This window comes from Trichomycterus rosablanca, chromosome 17, assembly GCF_030014385.1.
Source record: "Trichomycterus rosablanca isolate fTriRos1 chromosome 17, fTriRos1.hap1, whole genome shotgun sequence".
Taxonomy (NCBI): Eukaryota; Metazoa; Chordata; class Actinopteri; order Siluriformes; family Trichomycteridae; genus Trichomycterus; species Trichomycterus rosablanca.
The window spans coordinates 8269257-8291570 of NC_086004.1; the positions used below are offsets into that span (position 1 = coordinate 8269257).

General features: G+C 39.9%; 1 protein-coding gene across 1 annotated transcript in view; it reads left to right on the top strand.

The window, feature by feature from the left end:
• The window catches only part of gramd2aa (GRAM domain containing 2Aa), a 28107-nt gene extending 11591 nt beyond the window's left edge, over positions 1 to 16516 (top strand). The window contains exons 3-11 of the mRNA XM_063013306.1: positions 7113 to 7170; positions 7910 to 8072; positions 9866 to 9969; positions 10644 to 10742; positions 11451 to 11522; positions 12270 to 12332; positions 13054 to 13234; positions 14263 to 14356; positions 16405 to 16516. Of these exons, the coding sequence (XP_062869376.1) occupies positions 7113 to 7170; positions 7910 to 8072; positions 9866 to 9969; positions 10644 to 10742; positions 11451 to 11522; positions 12270 to 12332; positions 13054 to 13234; positions 14263 to 14356; positions 16405 to 16516 (946 nt within the window). The remainder of the gene's footprint in view (positions 1 to 7112; positions 7171 to 7909; positions 8073 to 9865; positions 9970 to 10643; positions 10743 to 11450; positions 11523 to 12269; positions 12333 to 13053; positions 13235 to 14262; positions 14357 to 16404) is intronic.
• Positions 16517 to 22314: the final 5798 nt, after the last annotated feature.

The following is a 22314-nucleotide window of genomic DNA, read 5'->3' on the forward strand; positions in this document are numbered from 1 at the left end:
AAAATCTAAATTGTGTGAGTTGCCCTGCAATAAGTTGGTGCCCTTTCCAGTCTTTTCTTACTTCTAGTACTTTTTTGGGTGCTGAAAACATCACATCTCAGATCTGAATAAAATCATTTTTAAACTTTACTGAAGATACATTTAAAAAGAGCTTCTGTAACTGGGCCTTTATGCTCTGCCACTTTTTACGCTTTGGTGACATTAGTCATGAGTGCAATATTCACATTACTTTCACATGATAGCACATCTAGTCACATGATTGGCATGATGTGTCATCCTCTCAGTAGAAAAGACCTTTTATTAGATTATGGATCATCATATTACTTACGAAAAATATGACATAATCCAAACATTCAGCCTTTCAATAGCTGCAATAGTGTGAAGCTGCAGTGCTTCAATAGAAGAATGACGTTCTGTAGGCTTTCATTTTGTTTATTTGAGGCATAGGCAGCTTCTGTGAGCCAGTGTTACAATAAAAGTGTGTATTACCAAAATCTACATACTGATTGATGAGCAAAATAACCAAAAATCATATTAACTTAATAAAATCAAGAAGCTAATATGTATTTAGGCATTCTGTTGCATTTTTGACAGACTTAATCCTTTATGGAGTGCTGCCTTATGAACGTCCTAAATGGTTTGTTGTAGGCTGTTAAATAATTCTTTAAGAAGATGTTCCAGTTTCTAAGGGACTAAAAATGTAAACATCTTAATCCTAGTTATTACCCTAGAATATGGTAACACCATCTGGAAACAGTTTTTACACCACAGGGGGCATCTGCTCCAGTAAATTCATCTTAAATTTTGTTACAAAGCAATCAATGTTCCAAATATTTTTACCAGATCTATACTATTATGCATACTCAACATCTTATAAAGAGTTGGTAGAAGACATTCCTTGACTTCTTCCAAACACAAATCCATCTCGAAATAGAAATGATAAATTATGGAAAAAGATGAGTGTTTACCTGGCTCAGGGGTCCATGTTTTATGCACTTTATCCTAACTGTAATGCCAACGTTGCCCTTAATTTAATGGGCAGCCCTGCTATGGCCTATAGTTTTGTAAAGCTATTGATGTACAGTTTTTGTTGGAATGGGGTCAGAAAAGTGCTAATATTTTGAGGCCATTTACATTATACATGTTCAGGTTTGCCCTGTGAGTAAGTCTCCACTTTTGACAACTTCTCTACTGTTGTTAACCCAAGCTTAATATACACTACCATGACCAGTGATACTCTTCTTTCTGAAGCAGTAAATATTTTCTCAGTTTTTGTAACCCATGCACCTGCAGTTTCGACATCCAATCTTATGTCAATTTGGAACTCTGTCAGTTTGATGTCTTTTACTGTGTTGCTGTATTTTTAATAGCTGATATATTCTGCTAGCAATCAACCTAATAGAACTTATCTGAGTTTGTAATTGTACAGGGACATGCTCTATTTTTATGTGATGCTTCAGTTCAACCCCTGTATACATGGTCTTTGGCAGATGTATTATTTAAACACATGCACAGCAGCTTACAAGAGCTTACAGGGGCATTCTGGGTCAAAACCAGCATGTAGTATTTTATTTGTAATAGTGTGTAGTATTTTGTAGCACAGTGCATCTCCAAGCCTTATAATTATCACAGAATTCATGATTTCATATTTTGTTTTTTTTGTTAAAGACCAGCACGTGATGTTGTGTTTAATAGTAAATGGTAAACCAGTGTTGTGTTGTGCTGTGTTTAACAGTAAATGGTAAACCAGTATTTTCCCTAAATTGATTGTAGGCATTTGGGTACTATAGAAACCAGAGAGAGTACTTGGATAATATACATAATAAAACACAACATTTACTAATTTGGTATGACCAGTCAAGCACACACAGACATGCTTTTGTAGAGATAGCTCTTGTAGGCCTGACATTGTGTTGCAGAAATAACCATGGACTTCTGAGGAAAAAGGCAACAACGTCTCTATGTCAATGTTACCTTCACACATATGCAAGCGCCCATACTGTGGGCCCTCATACACCCCCATACCATGACAAATGTTGGTTTTTGTACCTATTACTAGTAGCTGTATGGATGGTCCTATTCATCTTTGACATGGTAAACTCAACTTCTGTTTTTCTCCCTGAAAACAAGCTAAAAAGTGAATTAATCTGACCACAGCACATGTTTCCACTGTCTTTCTCAAACAGTGATTTTCATTTGAGATGAACTTGGGCCCAAAGAATTTGGTGGCGTTTCAGCATTAAACTGATGTATGACTTTGCAAACTAGAATTTCAAATGGCATTTCTTGAAGCAGTGGTGGACCAGGTTAGGTGACAATGGCTATATTTATAACACTTACATAATGGTTCATTTTTGTTTAATGTTACCTGATGGCTGTGATTTGAAGGCTTTAAATGTACGAGGAGGTAAATACATCATCTCTGTACTGCTATGACTTTGACTTATGACAGGTCTGGGTTTCAGTGAAGGACACTATTGGATTGCTGAAAGAGGATGAGTAATAGAACAGGACCTGCCAGCTGCACTTCCTTCCTGTTAGCTAAAGGAAGGTCATATAGAGATAAAGGTGACTGACAGTGGCATTTTCAGCCTATAAACAAGCTACTGCATTGCTGGCACACTTCCAAAGACTCCTGTCCTCTTAGTCCTCTGTGTTTGTGTGTGTGTGTAACCCTGTGCTGTAAAGAAGCTCATGTTTTAGCGTGCCCAACAAAGTGTACTTTTTCTTTACCTGATGCAACTTTCTAACAAGTCATTGCTTATATTTTTATTGCAAAAGTATACAGGAAACTTGGCTTATATATATACAGTGTATCACAAAAGTGAGTACACCCCTCACATTTCTGCAGATATTTAAGTATATCTTTTCATGGGACAACACTGACAAAATGACACTTTGACACAATGAAAAGTAGTCTGTGTGCAGCTTATATAACAGTGTAAATTTATTCTTCCCTCAAAATAACTCAATATACAGCCATTAATGTCTAAACCACCGGCAACAAAAGTGAGTACACCCCTTAGTGAAAGTTCCTGAAGTGTCAATATTTTGTGTGGCCACCATTATTTCCCAGAACTGCCTTAACTCTCCTGGGCATAGAGTTTACCAGAGCTTCACAGGTTGCCACTGGAATGCTTTTCCACTCCTCCATGACGACATCACGGAGCTGGCGGATATTCGAGACTTTGCGCTCCTCCACCTTCCGCTTGAGGATGCCCCAAAGATGTTCTATTGGGTTTAGGTCTGGAGACATGCTTGGCCAGTCCATCACCTTTACCCTCAGCCTCTTCAATAAAGCAGTGGTCATCTTAGAGGTGTGTTTGGGGTCATTATCATGCTGGAACACTGCCCTGCGACCCAGTTTCCGGAGGGAGGGGATCATGCTCTGCTTCAGTATTTCACAGTACATATTGGAGTTCATGTGTCCCTCAATGAAATGTAACTCCCCAACACCTGCTGCACTCATGCAGCCCCAGACCATGGCATTCCCACCACCATGCTTGACTGTAGGCATGACACACTTATCTTTGTACTCCTCACCTGATTGCCGCCACACATGCTTGAGACCATCTGAACCAAACAAATTAATCTTGGTCTCATCAGACCATAGGACATGGTTCCAGTAATCCATGTCCTTTGTTGACATGTGTTCAGCAAACTGTTTGCAGGCTTTCTTGTGTAGAGACTTCAGAAGAGGCTTCCTTCTGGGGTGACAGCCATGCAGACCAATTTGATGTAGTGTGCGGCGTATGGTCTGAGCACTGACAGGCTGACCCCCCACCTTTTCAATCTCTGCAGCAATGCTGACAGCACTCCTGCGCCTATCTTTCAAAGACAGCAGTTGGATGTGACGCTGAGCACGTGCACTCGGCTTCTTTAGACGACCAACGCGAGGTCTGTTCTGAGTGGACCCTGCTCTTTTAAAACGCTGGATGATCTTGGCCACTGTGCTGCAGCTCAGTTTCAGGGTGTTGGCAATCTTCTTGTAGCCTTGGCCATCTTCATGTAGCGCAACAATTCGTCTTTTAAGATCATCAGAGAGTTCTTTGCCATGAGGTGCCATGTTGGAACTTTCAGTGACCAGTATGAGAAAGTGTGAGAGCTGTACTACTAAATTGAACACACCTGCTCCCTATGCACACCTGAGACCTAGTAACACTAACGAGTCACATGACATTTTGGAGGGAAAATGACAAGCAGTGCTCAGTTTGGACATTTAGGGATGTAGTCTCTTAGGGGTGTACTCACTTTTGTTGCCGGTGGTTTAGACATTAATGGCTGTATATTGAGTTATTTTGAGGGAAGAATAAATTTACACTGTTATATAAGCTGCACACAGACTACTTTTCATTGTGTCAAAGTGTCATTTTGTCAGTGTTGTCCCATGAAAAGATATACTTAAATATCTGCAGAAATGTGAGGGGTGTACTCACTTTTGTGATACACTGTATATACAGTGTATCACAAAAGTGAGTACACCCCTCACATTTCTGCAAATATTTTATTATATCTTTTCATGGGACAACACTATAGAAATAAAACTTGGATATAACTTAGAGTAGTCAGTGTACAACTTGTATAGCAGTGTAGATTTACTGTCTTCTGAAAATAACTCAACACACAGCCATTAATGTCTAAATGGCTGGCAACATAAGTGAGTACACCCCACAGTGAACATGTCCAAATTGTGCCCAAAGTGTCAATATTTTGTGTGACCACCATTATTATCCAGCACTGCCTTAACCCTCCTGGGCATGGAATTCACCAGAGCTGCACTGGAATCCTCTTCCACTCCTCCATGATGACATCACGGAGCTGGTGGATGTTAGACACCTTGAACTCCTCCACTTTCCACTTGAGGATGCGCCACAGGTGCTCAATTGGGTTTAGTCCATCACCTTTACCTTCAGCTTCCTCAGCAAGGCAGTTGTCATCTTGGAGGTTGTGTTTGGGGTCGTTATCCTGTTGGAAAACTGCCATGAGGCCCAGTTTTCGAAGGGAGGGGATCATGCTCTGTTTCAGAATGTCACAGTACATGTTGGAATTCATGTTTCCCTCAATGAACTGCAGCTCCCCAGTGCCAGCAACACTCATGCAGCCCAAGACCATGATGCTACCACCACCATGCTTGACTGTAGGCAAGATACAGTTGTCTTGGTACTTCTCACCAGGGCGCCGCCACACATGCTGGACACCATCTGAGCCAAACAAGTTTATCTTGGTCTCGTCAGACCACAGGGCATTCCAGTAATCCATGTTCTTGGACTGCTTGTCTTCAGCAAACTGTTTGCGGGCTTTCTTGTGCGTCAGCTTCCTTCTGGGATGACGACCATGCAGACCGAGTTGATGCAGTGTGCGGCGTATGGTCTGAGCACTGACAGGCTGACCTCCCACGTCTTCAACCTCTGCAGCAATGCTGGCAGCACTCATGTGTCTATTTTTTAAAGCCAACCTCTGGATATGACGCCGAACACGTGGACTCAACTTCTTTGGTCGACCCTGGCGAAGCCTGTTCCGAGTGGAACCTGTCCTGGAAAACCGCTGTATGACCTTGGCCACCATGCTGTAGCTCAGTTTCAGGGTGTTAGCAATCTTCTTATAGCCCAGGCTATCTTTGTGGAGAGCAACAATTCTATTTCTCACATCCTCAGAGAGTTCTTTGCCATGAGGTGCCATGTTGAATATCCAGTGGCCAGTATGAGAGAATTGTACCCAAAACACCAAATTTAACAGCCCTGCTCCCCATTTACACCTGGGACCTTGACACATGACACCAGGGAGGGACAACGACACATTTGGGCACAATTTGGACATGTTCACTGTGGGGTGTACTCACTTATGTTGCCAGCTATTTAGACATTAATGGCTGTGTGTTGAGTTATTTTCAGAAGACAGTAAATCTACACTGCTATACAAGCTGTACACTGACTACTCTAAGTTATATCCAAGTTTCATGTCTATAGTGTTGTCCCATGAAAAGATATAATGAAATATTTGCAGAAATGTGAGGGGTGTACTCACTTTTGTGATACACTGTATATATATATATATACCGACTTTATGACCACTGACAGGTGAAGTGAATAACACCGAGTATCTCTTCATCACGGCACCTGTTAGTGGGTGGGATATATTAGGCAGCAAGTGAACATTTTATCCTCAAAGTTCATGTGTTAGAAGCAGGAAAAATGGACAAGTGTAAGGATTTGAGTGAGTTTGACAAGGGCCAAATTGTGATGGCTAGACGACTGGGTCAGAGCATCTCCAAAACTGCAGCTCTTGTGGGGTGTTCTCGGTCAGCAGTGGTCAGTATCTATCAAAATTGGTCCAAGGAAGGAACAGTGGTAAACCGGCGACAGGGTCATGGGCGGCCAAGGCTCATTGATGCACGCTTGGAGCAAAGGCTGGCACAAATAAATAGTATTTCTACCTGAATCTTACTTGCTAGTAAACTTGGCATACTACTACATATTTATATGATGTAATGATAACAATATGCTGAATGTTAGCTCGCTAGCTCACATTCTAGTGACTGCAATATTTGTACCCATAATAGTTGTTCTCTTTTTTCATAGTTTGTTAGCGAATTTGGCCTGCGACTTAATAATATTAGAGAATATTAGTTGGTTAGTTAACAAACTTAACACAATTATATTAGACAGTTAAACAGTTTAGGAAACATAAGCTAGGTTGCAGGTTACCTGCATCTGTGGGACATCATGGCAGTAGTTTATATAATGTTAGCTTACTTGCTAGTGAGTTTCTATTACATCTGGCTAGCTACCTAACATCTAATGTCTAGTTTGTGCAAAACAACTATCTGTAGTTGACCTGAAGTTGTACCTGAATCCTGTAAAGGTGAAGGATGGAATCTGCCAGGTTTAAAATAATTATTGCTGCTTCTATTTGTACTGCTTACAAATGAAAACATAGCAGACTCGTTTGCTACATGGCTATCATCTTTTAACCACTAGATCCAAAAAGTGTATCCCATGCACCTATCAAACAGTATCTTGCTTCTATGCATGCATAAGAACAATGTATGGGAAATGCCATCTGGGTATTTTAACAACCTAAAGATTTTTTTTCTGACTTTCTTTTAATACCAGGGAACAACTTTTTGATGACTCGTCCTTTGAAGATGTCAAGAAGTGCTACAGAGGATCTGTAAGTTTAAACCATATCTCACCGCTTGCATTACATTCAATCATTAGATAAGTCATTGTTAGGAATACGTGATGAGAAACTACAGTAGTGATAAATTCTTTATAACAAGGTTATTTCCTGATCTGCTGTTACATGGCAGCAAATCTAGGAAGCAATTAAAGCACAGGTCAAGGCCAAGTGGGGAAAAATGGCTTGACTTTGAGCCTAAAATGGGCAGAATCCTCGTAAACTACTCGTAAAGCTGTGAGATACATACAACAGGGTTAATTATTAACAGCTAACTCGCCTGTGTAGAAGGACTGCTGAAACATGGTGCATATGGTGTATGTCACTGGTGTGAAACAGCAGGAAGAAACAGTGTGCTGCTGGTATATGTGCTAGTGCAAGCTTGCAAGCTTTTTCCGCTAAGGTGCAGGGGGAGTATCTGCTGCAGGTCTAGAGCAGGCCAAGAGAGAGAGAGAGGGAGAGTAAGCGAGAGAGAAAGAGAGTGAGTGAGAAAGTGAGTAAGAGAGTGTCTAATTGTTGAAGCAGTTCTTCTGAAACCAGAGTACGAGAAGGCAGGATTGTTTCACAACAGAAAGAGCATTGGAGGCCAGACGGAAAGAGATACTGGGTACCTGTGATACACCCTGAGAAACACACACACACACACTGGGCTGGAAGTGAGGAAGTAGAGTGTGTGCGTGTGTGTGCGTGTGTATGGAGTATTGGTGTTGTCAGCATGCTGAATTTGGTGCAGAGCTCCCGGCCGTCGAGAGACAAAAGTAGGCTGCAGGGAAGCTGTATGCAGGAGTTCATCTCTCTTCCGCCGGCATCCTCTTCTTCCCAGGGAGGCAGCAAGTACAACTCTCAGTACCACAAACTCTTTCAGAACGTCCCCAAGGAGGAGATCCTAATGAAGGGTGAGTGTGCATCAGTAGGGTCATTTCAGTACTGCATGTCTCAGACTATTATGCACTCAAATGCTTTGTAAGTCGTTTACATCCGTGAATTCAGTTTATGCTGAGAGCCGCTTGGGTGACACAGGGGTGTATTACACTAGGCCACCACTGCTGAGATCCGGGTTTGAACCGGCACGGTATTCCTGTCTTGCACAGTATTTCCTGGTGAAAAGTGGACGTGTCGTGGCCTTAACCAGAAAAAACGGTTAATGAAAATAAAATGAAATTGTAATATTTTACTCTGTCTTCTTATTATGAGAAAAACAGGTAAAATGTGAAGTGTTTGTGTACCTAATGTAGCAACTTCAGATTCACATATGTATATAAAAATTTTGTGGGCTTTTTTGTCTTTTACTATAAGGTGCCTAGGTGGTGGTCGCAGTGGTCGACTATGCTAGCCTTTGAGATTTGTTTTAGAATCTTAGAGGTGCCATTGACCAAGTGGGTGTCTACACAGACATGATTGGCTATGTCTGGGTGGGGTGGCCGAAGCCATGCAATGGATTAACACCCTTTTCTGTGTAATCCTACCTTGCGTCATGTTTCAGGTGAAACCAGACCTGCCACGACCCTGACCAAAGCAGTTTATGAAAATTAAATGAAAAAATGCATCCCTATCTAGTCATTGTCATTGCTTTATTACAATCCCTATGATGCTTGCTGACTAGAGAGACTAGCACATGTACCCTCCGACACTCAGAGACCCCGTGCAGTGTGGTTTCTTTATACCATCCATCAGTGGATTCTCATGGAGAGCTGTACAGCATACAGAGAATCGCCCTTTGATCTACTGTATGTGTTCCTCCACTACTCATGCTTAGCCTTGATCAGACAGCAGAGGTTGCATTAGTGCCATAGTCATAGTTACTGTCATCCTGAATGACACCACTCTCACTAGGATAGAAATATTCTATATACTATATCCATACTGATCAGGTAAACAGACAAAAACTTTGTGTTCCTTTGCTGTGACCCTTTCTTCTAAAAGGAAAAGTGCAGTGTACATGTCGGAAAGCAGCTGCGTTTTTTAAGTGTCCTCATATGTATTTTTTGTAATTTATTTGTATGTAGGCCTGGATTGCAGGTGCATCATTTGCCAAATATAAAAAAGGACATACACCGACAAGGCATAACATTATGACCACTGACAGGTGAAGTGAATAACACTGATTATCTCTTCATCATGGCACCTGTTAGTGGGTGGGATTTATTAGGCAGCAAGTGAACATTTTATCCTCAAAGTTCATGTGTTAGATGCAGGAAAAATGGGCGAGTGTAAGGTTTTGACAGGTTTGACAAGGGCCAAAGTGTGATGGCTAGACGACTGGTTAGAGCATCTCCAAAACTGCAGCTCTTGTGGGGTGTTCCCGGTCTGCAGTGGTCAGTATCTATCAAAAGTGGTCCAAGGAAGCAACAGTGGTAAACCAGCGACAGGGTCATGGGTCGGACAAGGCTCGTTGATGCACGTGGGGAGCGAAGGCTGGCCTGTGTGGTCCGATCCAACAAACGAGCTACTGTAGCTCAGATTGTTGAAGAAGTTAATGCTGGTTCTGATAAAAAGGTGTCAGAATACACAGTGCATCACAGTTGCAGGGCTGTTTTGGCAGCAAAAGGGGGATCCACACAATATTAGAAAGGTGGCATAATGTTATGCCTGATCAGTGTATTCCAAAAGCATTTAACCAAATGTGCTTTTATGTAATATACCTTCATTGCACATGTCCACTTTAATTTTAATTTCTCTTTTCTTTTAGTGTACTCATGTGCTCTGCTGAGAGACATCCTGCTGCAAGGCCGACTCTACATCTCTAAAAACTGGCTGTGTTTCTACGCCAATCTTTTTGGCAAAGACATCAAGGTAAGCGGATATAACTTCATGCCAGAGATCTTTTTTTTTTTTTTTTTTTTTTTTTTTTTTTACCCCTTTTTCTCCCCTTTTAGCGCATCCAATTGTTCAATTAGCATCGTGCTTCCTCTCTGTCTATGCCGAACCCTGCCCTGACGGAGGTGATTGAAGCTAACCCGTATCCCCTCCGAAACACGAGCAGCAGCCAGATGCATCTTTGCCACCCACACATTGACGAGTTTGGCGCCACCTAGCGTTGCATGCGGAGAGACACACCCTAAGGGCACCCTCTCCCATCTCTGTGTAAGCGCCTCCAATCAGCCGGCAGAGAACGCAATCGCATTCTGACAGAGAGAGACCCACATCCGGTTCTTTGTCCCACCCCCCACATGAGCAACCGGCCAATCGTTGCTCATATAGCCACTCAGCTTCGAACCGGTAAAGCAAGGCTGGATTCGATACCACACTCTCAGAATCCAGCCCTGGTTGCAGCGCGTTTCTTTTTACCGCTGCGCCACCTGAGCGGCTCCATGCCAGAGATCTTGATAACACACATCACCACCACAGACTTCTAACATTGGCCAACCACAATTATACTTTATTATGTTCATGTTCATTTTTTTCTTTTCCTTTCTTTATTTCTTTGTTTATTTTCAACTTTAATAAGTTTATCTGTTCATATTCAGGTGGCAATTCCTGTGGTGTCAGTTCGGCTGGTGAAAAAGCACAAGACAGCGGGTCTCGTCCCCAATGGCCTGATTATAACTACAGACAGCAGTCAAAAGGTGTGTGTGTGTGTGTGTGTGTATTCTGTTTTGTTTTGTAAAAGTGTTTCTGCTTGGAGGGCAGAAAACTGGGCACATATAGAAACTGCCCCTGCAGATGAGTTGCCATGGGTGTAGGCAGTTCCAGTGTCCTTTTCTGCCTTCCTCCCTCTTACTGAGTTTTGTGTGCTAAAGCATTTCTGTTAAATTGGCTGTAGTCCAGTGCTCGAGGCCTTATGTAAGATATGGTGATACAGTATTATGGATTATGTTTGCAGTTTTAGCTGCGGTTTTTGTACATTTGAGAACCTGAGCTCATCACAAAGGTCTTAAGATACACCCAACTAAAAGTTTCTAAATCTGACTTGAGCAGATTTTCATAAAGTTTCTTTAGTTTTGGCTCGGATTTAAACACGATCCAGAGTAATAACTCCAAATACTGTAGCACAATGTTGTATAAATACTAATCAATTACAGATTTTATAACAAGAAATCTTTTGAGAAGATCAGATAGGGGACACTATTATAACACCATTTGTGTTTGAAATGGGATGTCCAACAAGCTCATGGTCAGGTGTCTTTTACTTTTAGCATTATAGTGTATGTTAAGTCACGAATTCTGAATAAATAGAATCTTAAAAGAAAATTGTAGGTGATAGCTTTTTTATGTTTGCACTGGGTTTTGCCCTATACATCATACTCATGTTCTCTCTCTGTCTTCTTCCTCAGTATGTGTTTGTGTCTTTGCTGTCCAGAGACAGTGTGTATGATGTACTGCGACAGATCTGCACACACTTGCAGGTGAGAGTGTTGTCCCATATAAAGCCTGACTGTTCAGTAAGGTGCAACATATCATACAAACCCCAGATAGAAGCATTGATAGTATGTACACTTACTGCTCACATTAGTAGAAACACAACAATTGCTTAAAGCACAGTGTTTGTGGTAAAGGTTTCACAATCTCTTAATCTAACACATCCCAATGGTGCTTTATTAGATTCAGATCTAGTGACTGGGAAGGCCATTAAAGCACAATTAACTCAGTGTCAGGTTTCTGAAACCAGTATAAGACAGCGTGTGCTTTGTGACTGACATTATTATGCTTGTATTGGAATTGTGGCTTAAAAGGGATGCACATGAACAGCAACAATACTAAAAATAACAAGAAGACAACTTACACCACCACAAGCAGTTTGAGCTGTTGACACATGTTGAGCTGAGCTGTTGACACATGAAATTAGGGTGACCATGTGCCTGTGGTAGCTTCATTTGATAACTACTTTATAACAGTTCACTCACAATAAAGTGGCCAGTGGGTAAATGCACAATAATTAATGTCTGGCTTAAAACAATACAACAAACATTATGCATAGTAAAGTATACAAAATCTGAGCAAATTACAAAACAGTAACCCCCCCCCCCCCCCCAAAAAAAAACAAAGTCACACATAATGTAATACACAATATGTAGCCCAATGCAAATTTTACAGTCCAAATCCAGATGCTTATTTTTTTATTTAAACATGTATTGTGTCCTTTTGTTATTAAGGTAAATGGCAAGAAGACTCTCAGCTTTAAGCAGTACATGGAGGAGCCTAATTATTTATCTCTGGTAAGCCTTTATGTCTATACTATCAACTTTGTCTAGTTCTAATCAGGCTAGACAAGTCATATATCACCTGTTATATGCTGTAACATGCAGAAACATGCCCTTCTGGGGTAAAATATGATGGATCATTAGCAAACACACTGGGGGTCTGCAGGCATACCAGTCTAGCATCCTTGCTCTGTTATAATGTGTGCTCAAACACAGATAGAATAGGGCTTCTGTTCTGCATTGATGTCTTTGGAAAACTTGTCATTTAAAAAGCAGTATATGCTCTAAAATATATATATATATATATATATATATATATATATATGTATATGCTCTTTATACGCTTTAGCGTTATTGTTGCCCTCACAAATTGTACTGAATGTTTTGATAATGTTTTGCACTGTAGTGGGTTAAAGTACCTAAATTGTTGTAATCTCTGGTTGAAGAATGTTCTCAAACTATTAGATTAAGCCTTGATTCATTTCTGCTTATAAAGTATTATGCCTTACCCGGTGTTTTCCTTTTGATCTAAGTATTATTTCTGTTTTAACGAAGATCAAAGGGGGCGGGTTTTATTTGCATTTTACATACTGTCTCAACTGCTCAGAAATATTGTATAACACACACACACACACACACACACAAATACAAATACACACAAATACACACACACATTAATCATACAAAACACTGAACTTTCGATGTTTTAACCCAAATACAAAAACATCTCATCTAGGATGAGTTTCCGGTTCCTGACGAGTACCCAGTAGCCGTGACTGAGTTTACACCAGTGCTGAAGTGGAGGAGAAAACCTTCAGTAGCATCTGTGTCCTCCTCACTACCTGATCTACTGGGAAACTCCACCAGCAGCCTGAGTGCTGTGGACACTTCGTTTCAGTCCAGTGAGCCTCTGCAGGGTGAGCAATATAGCAGCAATATGTAAAAATAATATTATTGTCTTTTATAATCATTTCATATCCCAGTTAAGGACATTCAAGAGTACACAATTAACACTATGAGGACTAAATTTAATTTGTACTTACTCCTTTCTGTTCTTTTGTTCTTTCCCAAAAGTGGTTAAATACTTGTTCCCACCCCTGTATGTTCCTACTGTTTCATCACATTTGCTGACAAGATTGTGCCCTTTATCAACAAGGAGGCTGTCTGTTTCAGCAAACAGACAGTTTTCATTTCTTTGTTTCACTTGGAATAATTTTACTGTGGGACAGTGAGATGAACTGATGATTTTAACCTACATTCATGGATAGATGTAGCTTTTTTCAGCATTGTGCTGATTAAATCAGTCATGTGAATCAGTGTGAAAATCCCTTGTGTGAATCCACTGCTTATGCAATATGAGATTACAGAGAGGTTTTAGTGTTCTGGGAATAACATCCACTTTAAATGAATTGTCATACAATGGTGTATAAAATAAAAAGCCCTTTCTGGTTGTCTGTTTCAACATATGGAATGACTGTAAATTATTAAACAAAACATGACATTACTCAAGGGGGACAAATTTTTATGACTACTTGGATGAGTTGTTGTTGCACCCTTAGAGACACCTAGCAAGCCAACCAACCTGGGTAGATTTACCTTTGTTCCAAGTTTTGGGATCAGCTCTTACTGTGATACGGTGGCTTTCTAGAAAATTTGAAATAGCCTTGTTACTCTTTCCACATTTTGCTATAATGTTTGTTTTTTCAGCTCCTCGGAAATAAGATTGAGGCATTGTGTTCCTGTAACAATGTTAACACCTTTAACATCCTAAGTTAATGTTAAAGTTCTAGATATGTTTGGTTTATATATGAAATCATCCAGTGTGACAAATATACAATAACAACTATTAAGCAGACAATTAGTTTAGCCTATTCTGTATAGTTTTCCCTACTGCTTTTCAGAGCTTGTTTTTGTGAAAGCCATGCTGTGTTTTGTGTTTGTGTAGAAAGAGCTCTAGAAGCCGAAAAGATCCTTCTCACAGATCCTGTACCAGAACTGGGGCAGATGGAATACCAGCTGCTAAAGTTCTTCATCCTGCTGTGAGTTTGGCTCGTTCTTTGTTTTCACTTCAGCTAACCACCCACCTGCTTTCAGTGTCCAGTTTCACAGAAATTAAACACTTTCTCAATCTTGGAGAGCAGATTACGTCTTATTGGTATAACCTGTTCAAAAGTTTCAATTGGACCGTTGCTGGATTGGCTGGTTTTCTTCTCAGTTGGACTATCTTTGATTTACATTCTAAGTAACCAAGAGCTAATAAGGTAAATTAATAAGGATGCTATGAGGTTTAGTTTCCTATTAAAATTAGATTGGTCTTAAACTGTACACCAATCGGCCATAACCTCCTTGTTTCTACACACATTGTTCATTTTATCAGCTCCACTTACCATACAGAAGCATTTTATAGTTCTACAATTACTGAAGTCCATTTGTTTCTCTATATACTTTTTTAAACTGCTTTCACCCTGTTCTTCAATGGTCAGGACCCCCACAGGACCACTACAGAGCAGGTATTATTTAGGTGGTGGATCATTCTCAGCACTGCAGTGACACTGACATGGTGGTGGTGTGTTAGTGTGTGTTGTGCTGGTATGAGTGGATCAGACACAGCAATGCTGATGGAGTTTTTAAACACCTCACTGTCACTGCTGGACTGAGAATAGTCCACCAACCAAAAATATCCAGTCAACAGTGCCCCATGGGCAGCGTCCTGTGACCACTGATGAAGGTCTAGAAGATGACCAACTCAAACAGCAGCAATAGATGAGAGATCGTCTCAGACTTTATGTCTACAAGGTGGACCAACTAGGTAGGAGTGTCTAATAGAGTGGACAGTGAGTGGACACGGTATTTAAAAACTCCAGCAGTGCTGCTGTGTCTGATGCACTCTGTGTCACTGCAGTGCTGAGAATGATCCACCACCTAAATAATACCTGCTCTGTGGTAGTCCTGTGGGGACCATTGACGAACAGGGTGAAAGCAAGTTACAAAAGCATGCAGAAAAACAGATGGACTACAGTCAGTAATTGTAGAACTACAAAGTGCTTCTATATGGTAAGTGGAGCTGATAAAATGGACAGTCAGTGTAGAAAGATCAGTGTATGTTAGAATTGGTTCATTGGATTTGGCAACCCTACTCATTTGTGCTATTGTGCTCTTACGCACTGACATCTAGTGCACACAAGTGGCACACTCATCCTGCATGTTCAGGAAAATTGCCAACTAATGTTAAAAATGTCTAAAATCCCTATGTTAAATGTATGCAGTCGAAGTGAAAAGTTTACATACATTAAAAAGACTTATTATTGCAATAATGGAATTTAAAACTTTATTTTCTGTGACTAAATGATCACTACACTTTTTTTGCTGCATATACATATATAGAAAATATATTTACAGCATCTTGTATTGATAATTTGATGGCATATCTATAATATAACTTTGTGGCATGACCTCTTAATAATAATTATAATAATCTAGGGCAGATGGAATGCCTTGTGGCACAAATTCCCTCTGACATACTACAAAGTCTTGTGAGAAGCATTCTCTGAAGAGTGGCTGATATTATAGCTGAAAAAGATCACATAGATGTTACTATTTGTTTTTGAAATGGGATGTCTAAGAAGCTCATGGTCAGGTGTTCAAGTACGTTTGGCCATATGACATAGAGATTGGCCATATCATGGAGGGGGATGGCTGAGGCTTTGCAATGGATTGTCCTCCTGTCTGGGGTGTATCATTGCACTGCGCCCACCGATTCTGGGAAATCTGGACCCACTCTGACCTTGACCAGGATAAAGCAAAGGTAAAATATGAAAATGCACTGAATGAAATGTACTATAAATCTTTAGAAAGGGAACGAGATCATAGCTTTATGAGACAATATAAAGTACATTTTTCATTAAAACTTGGGCTTCTTTTATGTATTTTACATTGTTTTAGTTGCATTATTAAGTGTATTTATTAATGTGTATTAGTAGAGTAATTTGCAGAAAAAAATCCCCCTTTTTCAGTGCAACACAGTACACTTGTAACAAAAGAGTAACAGTACTGTAGTTAATGACTCTGATTGTTTCATGTGCTGCAGAATTATCCTTCTCATCCTGTCGTCCTGTTACTTGGCATTTCGAGTGTGTAGTCTGGAACAGCAGCTTTCATTTCTCAGCAGTAGAGCAGCACTTCACCTGCACGAAAGGTGAGAAATGTTCAACCATCACACATTCACATTCCCTCTGTATCAAGGCTGCATTGTAGTACTAAAAATGTTGTATCGGTTCATACCATTGAGATTCTGTGTGCTATGTAGTGTGTAACTAAACCATTAGAAGTGCATTAGTTAGATATACTGTACTATTTAGTGCAGTAGTGTGCTATATCAGAGACAGTTGTTTCAAAGTGTTGGATTGGCTTATTCATTTCCAGAAAAGACAGAGCCGTGTTTACCCCTGTGTTCCATCACAACAGTCTGTGGTCGCCATAGTTTGATTCTCCTCTTCATGCTACACCATACATTTTCAATAGGAGACAGATCTGGACTGCAGACAGGCCAGTCAAGCACATGCATTCTGTGTCTGCAAGGCCACGTCGTTGCAGCACCTACAATGACGTCGCCTTGATGGCAGCATGTGTGTCTCTAAAAACATATACCCCTCAGTGTCAATGGTACCCTCACACACATGCAAATCACTCATGACATGGGCACTGAGGCACCCCCATACCATGACAGATATTAATAATAATAATAATAATTAATAATAATAATAACCAAATTAAGCAGTCCCCAGATATAAAGCCCTTATTGACAGACCTTAAGGATGGTCAAACTGTAATTATAAAATCTTCTAAAATGTGTGTTAGATTATTCTAAATTGGCTTAGTCACTTACCAAGAAGGGGTAGTCTGTCCCACTTTCCTACAATTGGTGCGGTGTCCCCAATCTGCATTGCAGCACTGCTTTTCCTTAGCACTGGCACAACTTCTCCACAGGCATTTCTAGACCTTGATGGTCAGCACCCCTCTAACATGCTGCATCTACACTTTTGTTGAACTTATGCAATTCTGTATGGTAAATTTATTTTTTTAAATGGAAATAAATGTATAAAAATAAAATAAACATACACATTTTCTGTTCACACAGGTAACTGAGGCTGACCACATGGCATGCACTACTCACCTAAACACTATGCAGCCTGAATCCCTTATTTATTGCTGTAGCTAAGCAGAGACTGGCCTATGGGATCATGGGATTTATAGCACTGAATGAAGACAGTATGTATCACTGCAAGCAGTTCTGTGCGGCTGCATGAGGGAAGAATTGATGAACAACACTGAACCTCATAAAACTGAACTGTGATTACCTAATGGCTATTAGCGGGCCTTTCCTACAGGGTCAACATATAAATATATAAATCCTCTTAAAGGACTTACAGCAATAAAACTGCAAAAATGTCTCGCAGGAAGATCGATTATGCATACATGACCTTCATTTGGCTCCTAACTTGGATTAATTGAACAAGCAGTGTTTGCTCAGGCTTTGACCTCTTAAAGCAAACCATGTTTCGATGAGGGTAGTTAATTTCCTTAGTCAGCCATGTGTGTTCGGTTAATATGCTCACCACGACTGCTGTCTGAAGTCATTACAGACTCGTCCCACTGAAAGCAAAAAAGATGCTAACAGTCTAACAGTAGGTCTGTTGTAGAGGTTAGTTTGACCAAAAATCTAACAATTAACACAAATTCTTACTCACGCCAAATATAAACAATCAGCCAGGAAATGCTTGGTGTCTAATATTCGTTCTTGTTTTTGCTCTGCACTGGACCTATAAGGTTAATATAGCAATATAACAAGGAACCCATTTTAATACCTTCAGGAATAGTCAGTTTGGATTTAATTTCACAATAGTGCATTTTGTGTAGCTGTTCTGCTGAATCAGACCTTATGGGTAGCATTCATCAATGTAAATACAATTACCTGATAATATACTGTACATCAAATTCCAAGGAGCTCTAAATTAAAAGAAAAATAAGTAACCTAGAGCGGAACCTTGTTGGACACCAAACTGCATAGTTTAGACTTTGAATGGATGGTGTTGGTCTGCCAAAGACCAATATTGGTCAACTTTATCATCATTAAGCATTTCATTAATATTAACCAATGCTTATTGAATCACTTGCTCTCAGGAAAATATTACACTGATCATAATGACCAAAGCAATATGAATATAATAATTAGCAATATACAGTATATTAATTAGGTTAGCACTTTTACAGATGTTAGTAATAATGTGAAGCTGGATTGTCTGGCAAAGTCAGCAGAATTTACTACACAGTGATGTGGAAAAGTATTTGCCCCCTTTTCAATTTCTTTTTTTTTGCATATTTGTCACACATATTTGTTCCAGATATTCACACTACTTTTAATATTAGACAAACATAACCTGAAAGGCATATTTTTTTGTTTTTTACTGAAGGTAAAATGCTGTTCATCCCAACTTAGCCAGTGTGAAAAAGTATTTGCCCCCTAGCAATGACTTGTCATAATTAATGGAACCATGAATTTTACTTTGTATTGGAAAACCCTGACCTCAAGCGCAGCTGGGTTATACAGCAGATTAAAAATCAGAAGCACACAAGCAAGTCCAGCACTGAATGGTTTAAAAATAAAGGCTTTGGAGTGGCTGAGTGAAAGTCCTGATTTACATCCTATTGATATTCTGTAGCAAGTGGATAAACGGGCAGTTTGTGCTCGAAAGCTTTTCAATGTAGCCAAATTAAAACATTTCAGCAAGTGAGTGAGCCAAAATTGCTCCTCACCAATGTTAAACACTTGTTGCAGGTTAATGCAATCAATCGTTTGCGGTTGTTACTGCACAACCAGTTAGTGTTTAGGGGTGCAATAACTTTTTCACATGAGTGATATATTTTATGGTTTATGTAGCATTTAAAAGCTGCATGATAGATGGATGAATGGATGGATGCATGGATATGTCTACCAAAGTAAGTAAGATGCAAATGCATGTATCTAACTGTAGCAAAAACTTCTGCTGCTGTTCTGTAAATGAAGGGTTCTCTGTTCCATTTCATTTCATGTTATATTTGTTAATAATCACTAAACCTGCACTTTATATATGCTGTGTATGCATTTCATATTATTAGACTAAACCAGACACACACTGAGCTGAGGCACACATTGTGTAAACAGGGTAAAAATTGTCCCGAGCTACTGTTTCAGGACTGAATATAATCCTACTGAAAAATGAAATATTTATATATTTAAAAATATTTTCAGAATTTTTAATAAGTTTCTCACTGATCCTTGCCATAAGTGTTGCAAAGGGGTGGAAGAGGTTTTAAAGAGCTAATGCCTGTAATGTGCTTTATTTGTAGATATTTATGCTGTATTTAATTGTTTTATTGATTTTACTTGTTTCATGTTCTGAACTCCTGGGAAATAAAAATATATTTAATATAAAGTTTAAAAGGAAAAAAGCCATGTACTGTAGATGCTGTAGAGGATTACGCACACATCTCATCCATAAACAGAAAAGCAAGCTTAGGAATAAATGCAAATCAGTGTTGGACTGAAATACTACAGTGAATTATTGCGATTAAAACTGGCACTTATATTAAGGTTGTACTAATTCAGTCTAAAATTGAATTTTCTTGTTTTAAACATCTAAATGGATTCTGTGAGCCTGTACCCACTGTGGCTTTGGATTTCTGTTTTTGGGTGACACAAGTGAAACCCCATGTGGTATTTTGCTGTGTTGGTTTTTTTTATCTGTTCTGCTCCTGTCAAACAAGAACATGCTGTTTACGCCAAATTCTGACCTAATCATTACTGCAGAAATGGAGATTCTACAGACCAACAGGGGCGGCACGGTGGCTTAGTGGGTAGCACTGTCGCCTCATAGCAAGAAGGTCCTGGGTTTGATCCCCAGGTGGGGTGGTCCGAGTCCTTTCTGTGTGGAGTTTGCATGTTCTCCTCATGTCTGCATGGGTTTTCTCCCACTGTCCAAAGACATGCAAGTGAGGTGAATTGGAGACACTAAATTGTCCATGACTGTGTTTGATATAACCTTGTGAACTGATGAATTTTGTGTAATGAGTAACTGCAGTTTCCTGTCATGAATGTAACCAAAGTGTAAAACATGACGTTAAACATCAACTTCAAGGTCAGGATGCTGATTGAATAATTGCATTAAAAGCAGGTGTACAGTGAATGTCATAGCAGTCTGAAGATTCTAATCATTTCTGCATGTGTTATTTTTCTGTGACTTTACACTTTTTGTCAACAAAGGAAAAGAGTTGTTTTATTTACTGTGTTTTTAAGTGTTTAAGTGCTGCCTGTGGAAGAAAGATGTGTGGTTTAACCGCAGTGTAACAGGCTTTCTCACCTTGCTATGGTCAAGCGATTTGAGTTGTTCACATCGTCCACTTTTCAATTTGCATTTCCATTCCAGTCATTTAGCCTACATCCAAACGTTACTTACATACTGCTACAGCAATGCTAAATATTTCAAAGCATGAGCAAAAAATACATCAGTAAAAAATGAAAAACAGCGTTCATTTAACAGTCGTTCAGAACAACACAAGGAACAAGAAGTGGAGAAAATAGAAGTGTTTTACAAAGCACTGTCGCCTCACAGCAAGAAGGTCCTGGGTCCTTTCTGTGTGGAGTTTGCATGTTCTCCCAGTGTCCATGTGGATTTCCTCCGGGTGCTCCGATTTCTTCCCACAGTCTAAAGATATGCAAGTGAGGTGAATTGGAGACACTAAATTGTCCATGACTGTGTTTGATATAACCTTGTGAACTGATGAACCTTGTGTAATGAGTAACTATTGTTCCTGTCATGAATGTAACCAAAGTGTAAAACATGATGTTAAAATGTGTGCTTTTATCAATTAGTTTAGACCAGCCTCTGCTCACTGGTCTGTAAATGTCAGGAGATGTCAGGGTACTTCTAGTCAACTCTAAGCTGCTTCTGGTTTAGAGATTAGTACATCAATTAAAATATGTCCTAATATATTTTGTTCAGACATCAATACATTCATTTAAAACATTTTCTAATAACACACCTTTGTATTTACTCATGGAAATGCTTTTATATTTAATTATAACGTAAAGATCATTTGCAGCATGTAGTTCCATTCGATAACACCAAGAGGAGACAAATACCATAATTACATATTCCACTTTTATCTTTAATAATATAGAAAAGGATGATAAGAACGTAAATGATTTTAAATGGTCAACTTATTTGTCAACTGACTGTCATTTCCTCAGGTTCCTGAAGTTTTCAGTCTGTCTAATTAATCTACCTTTTACAAGCTTTTGTGAGGTGGCATGAAAACAGAAACACAAAAACATGCAAAACTCAAGGATGTAACTACATTCACTTACATCTCTGTGTACTTTGGCGTATCAATCCTATTTCTTTATTTCTATTTTTTTTGTTTGCATTTCTGTCCCATTTTCTCCCAATTTAGCGTAGTCAATTTGTCTTCCGCTGCTGGGGGATCCCTGATAGCAGTCCAGGTAGGTATATTGCTTCTCACGCCTCCTCCGACTGGCGCACAGCCCTTAGCGGAGCCCTTTTTCACCCATGCATTCTGCACAGGCACCTCTATCTGCTAATCAGGGTCCTAACACAGCGTTTAAAGACCCCACCCACATAGTCCGGTCATCCCGCCCTAGCAGAAACGTGTCTGCTGCACACACTGCCAATTATGCCCGCTAGATGGCGCCCAGTCGACCGGTGGCAACTCCGAGTTTCGAACGGAGGACCCGGGCGCCGCCAATCCTACTTCTAAATATTTGTGGGAATTGTGGGAACTGAGGCAAGGATTAAACCCATGTTCCCAGAATGCATGTTGCTGTCCAGCACTCACTTTTCAAGCTGTGCCACTATATGGTTCCAATAATTAGGCAGTGTCTAAATATTTCTTGGCATGCAGCCAGACTATTGTATCTTTAAAGCAGCTAAAATATGTTCTT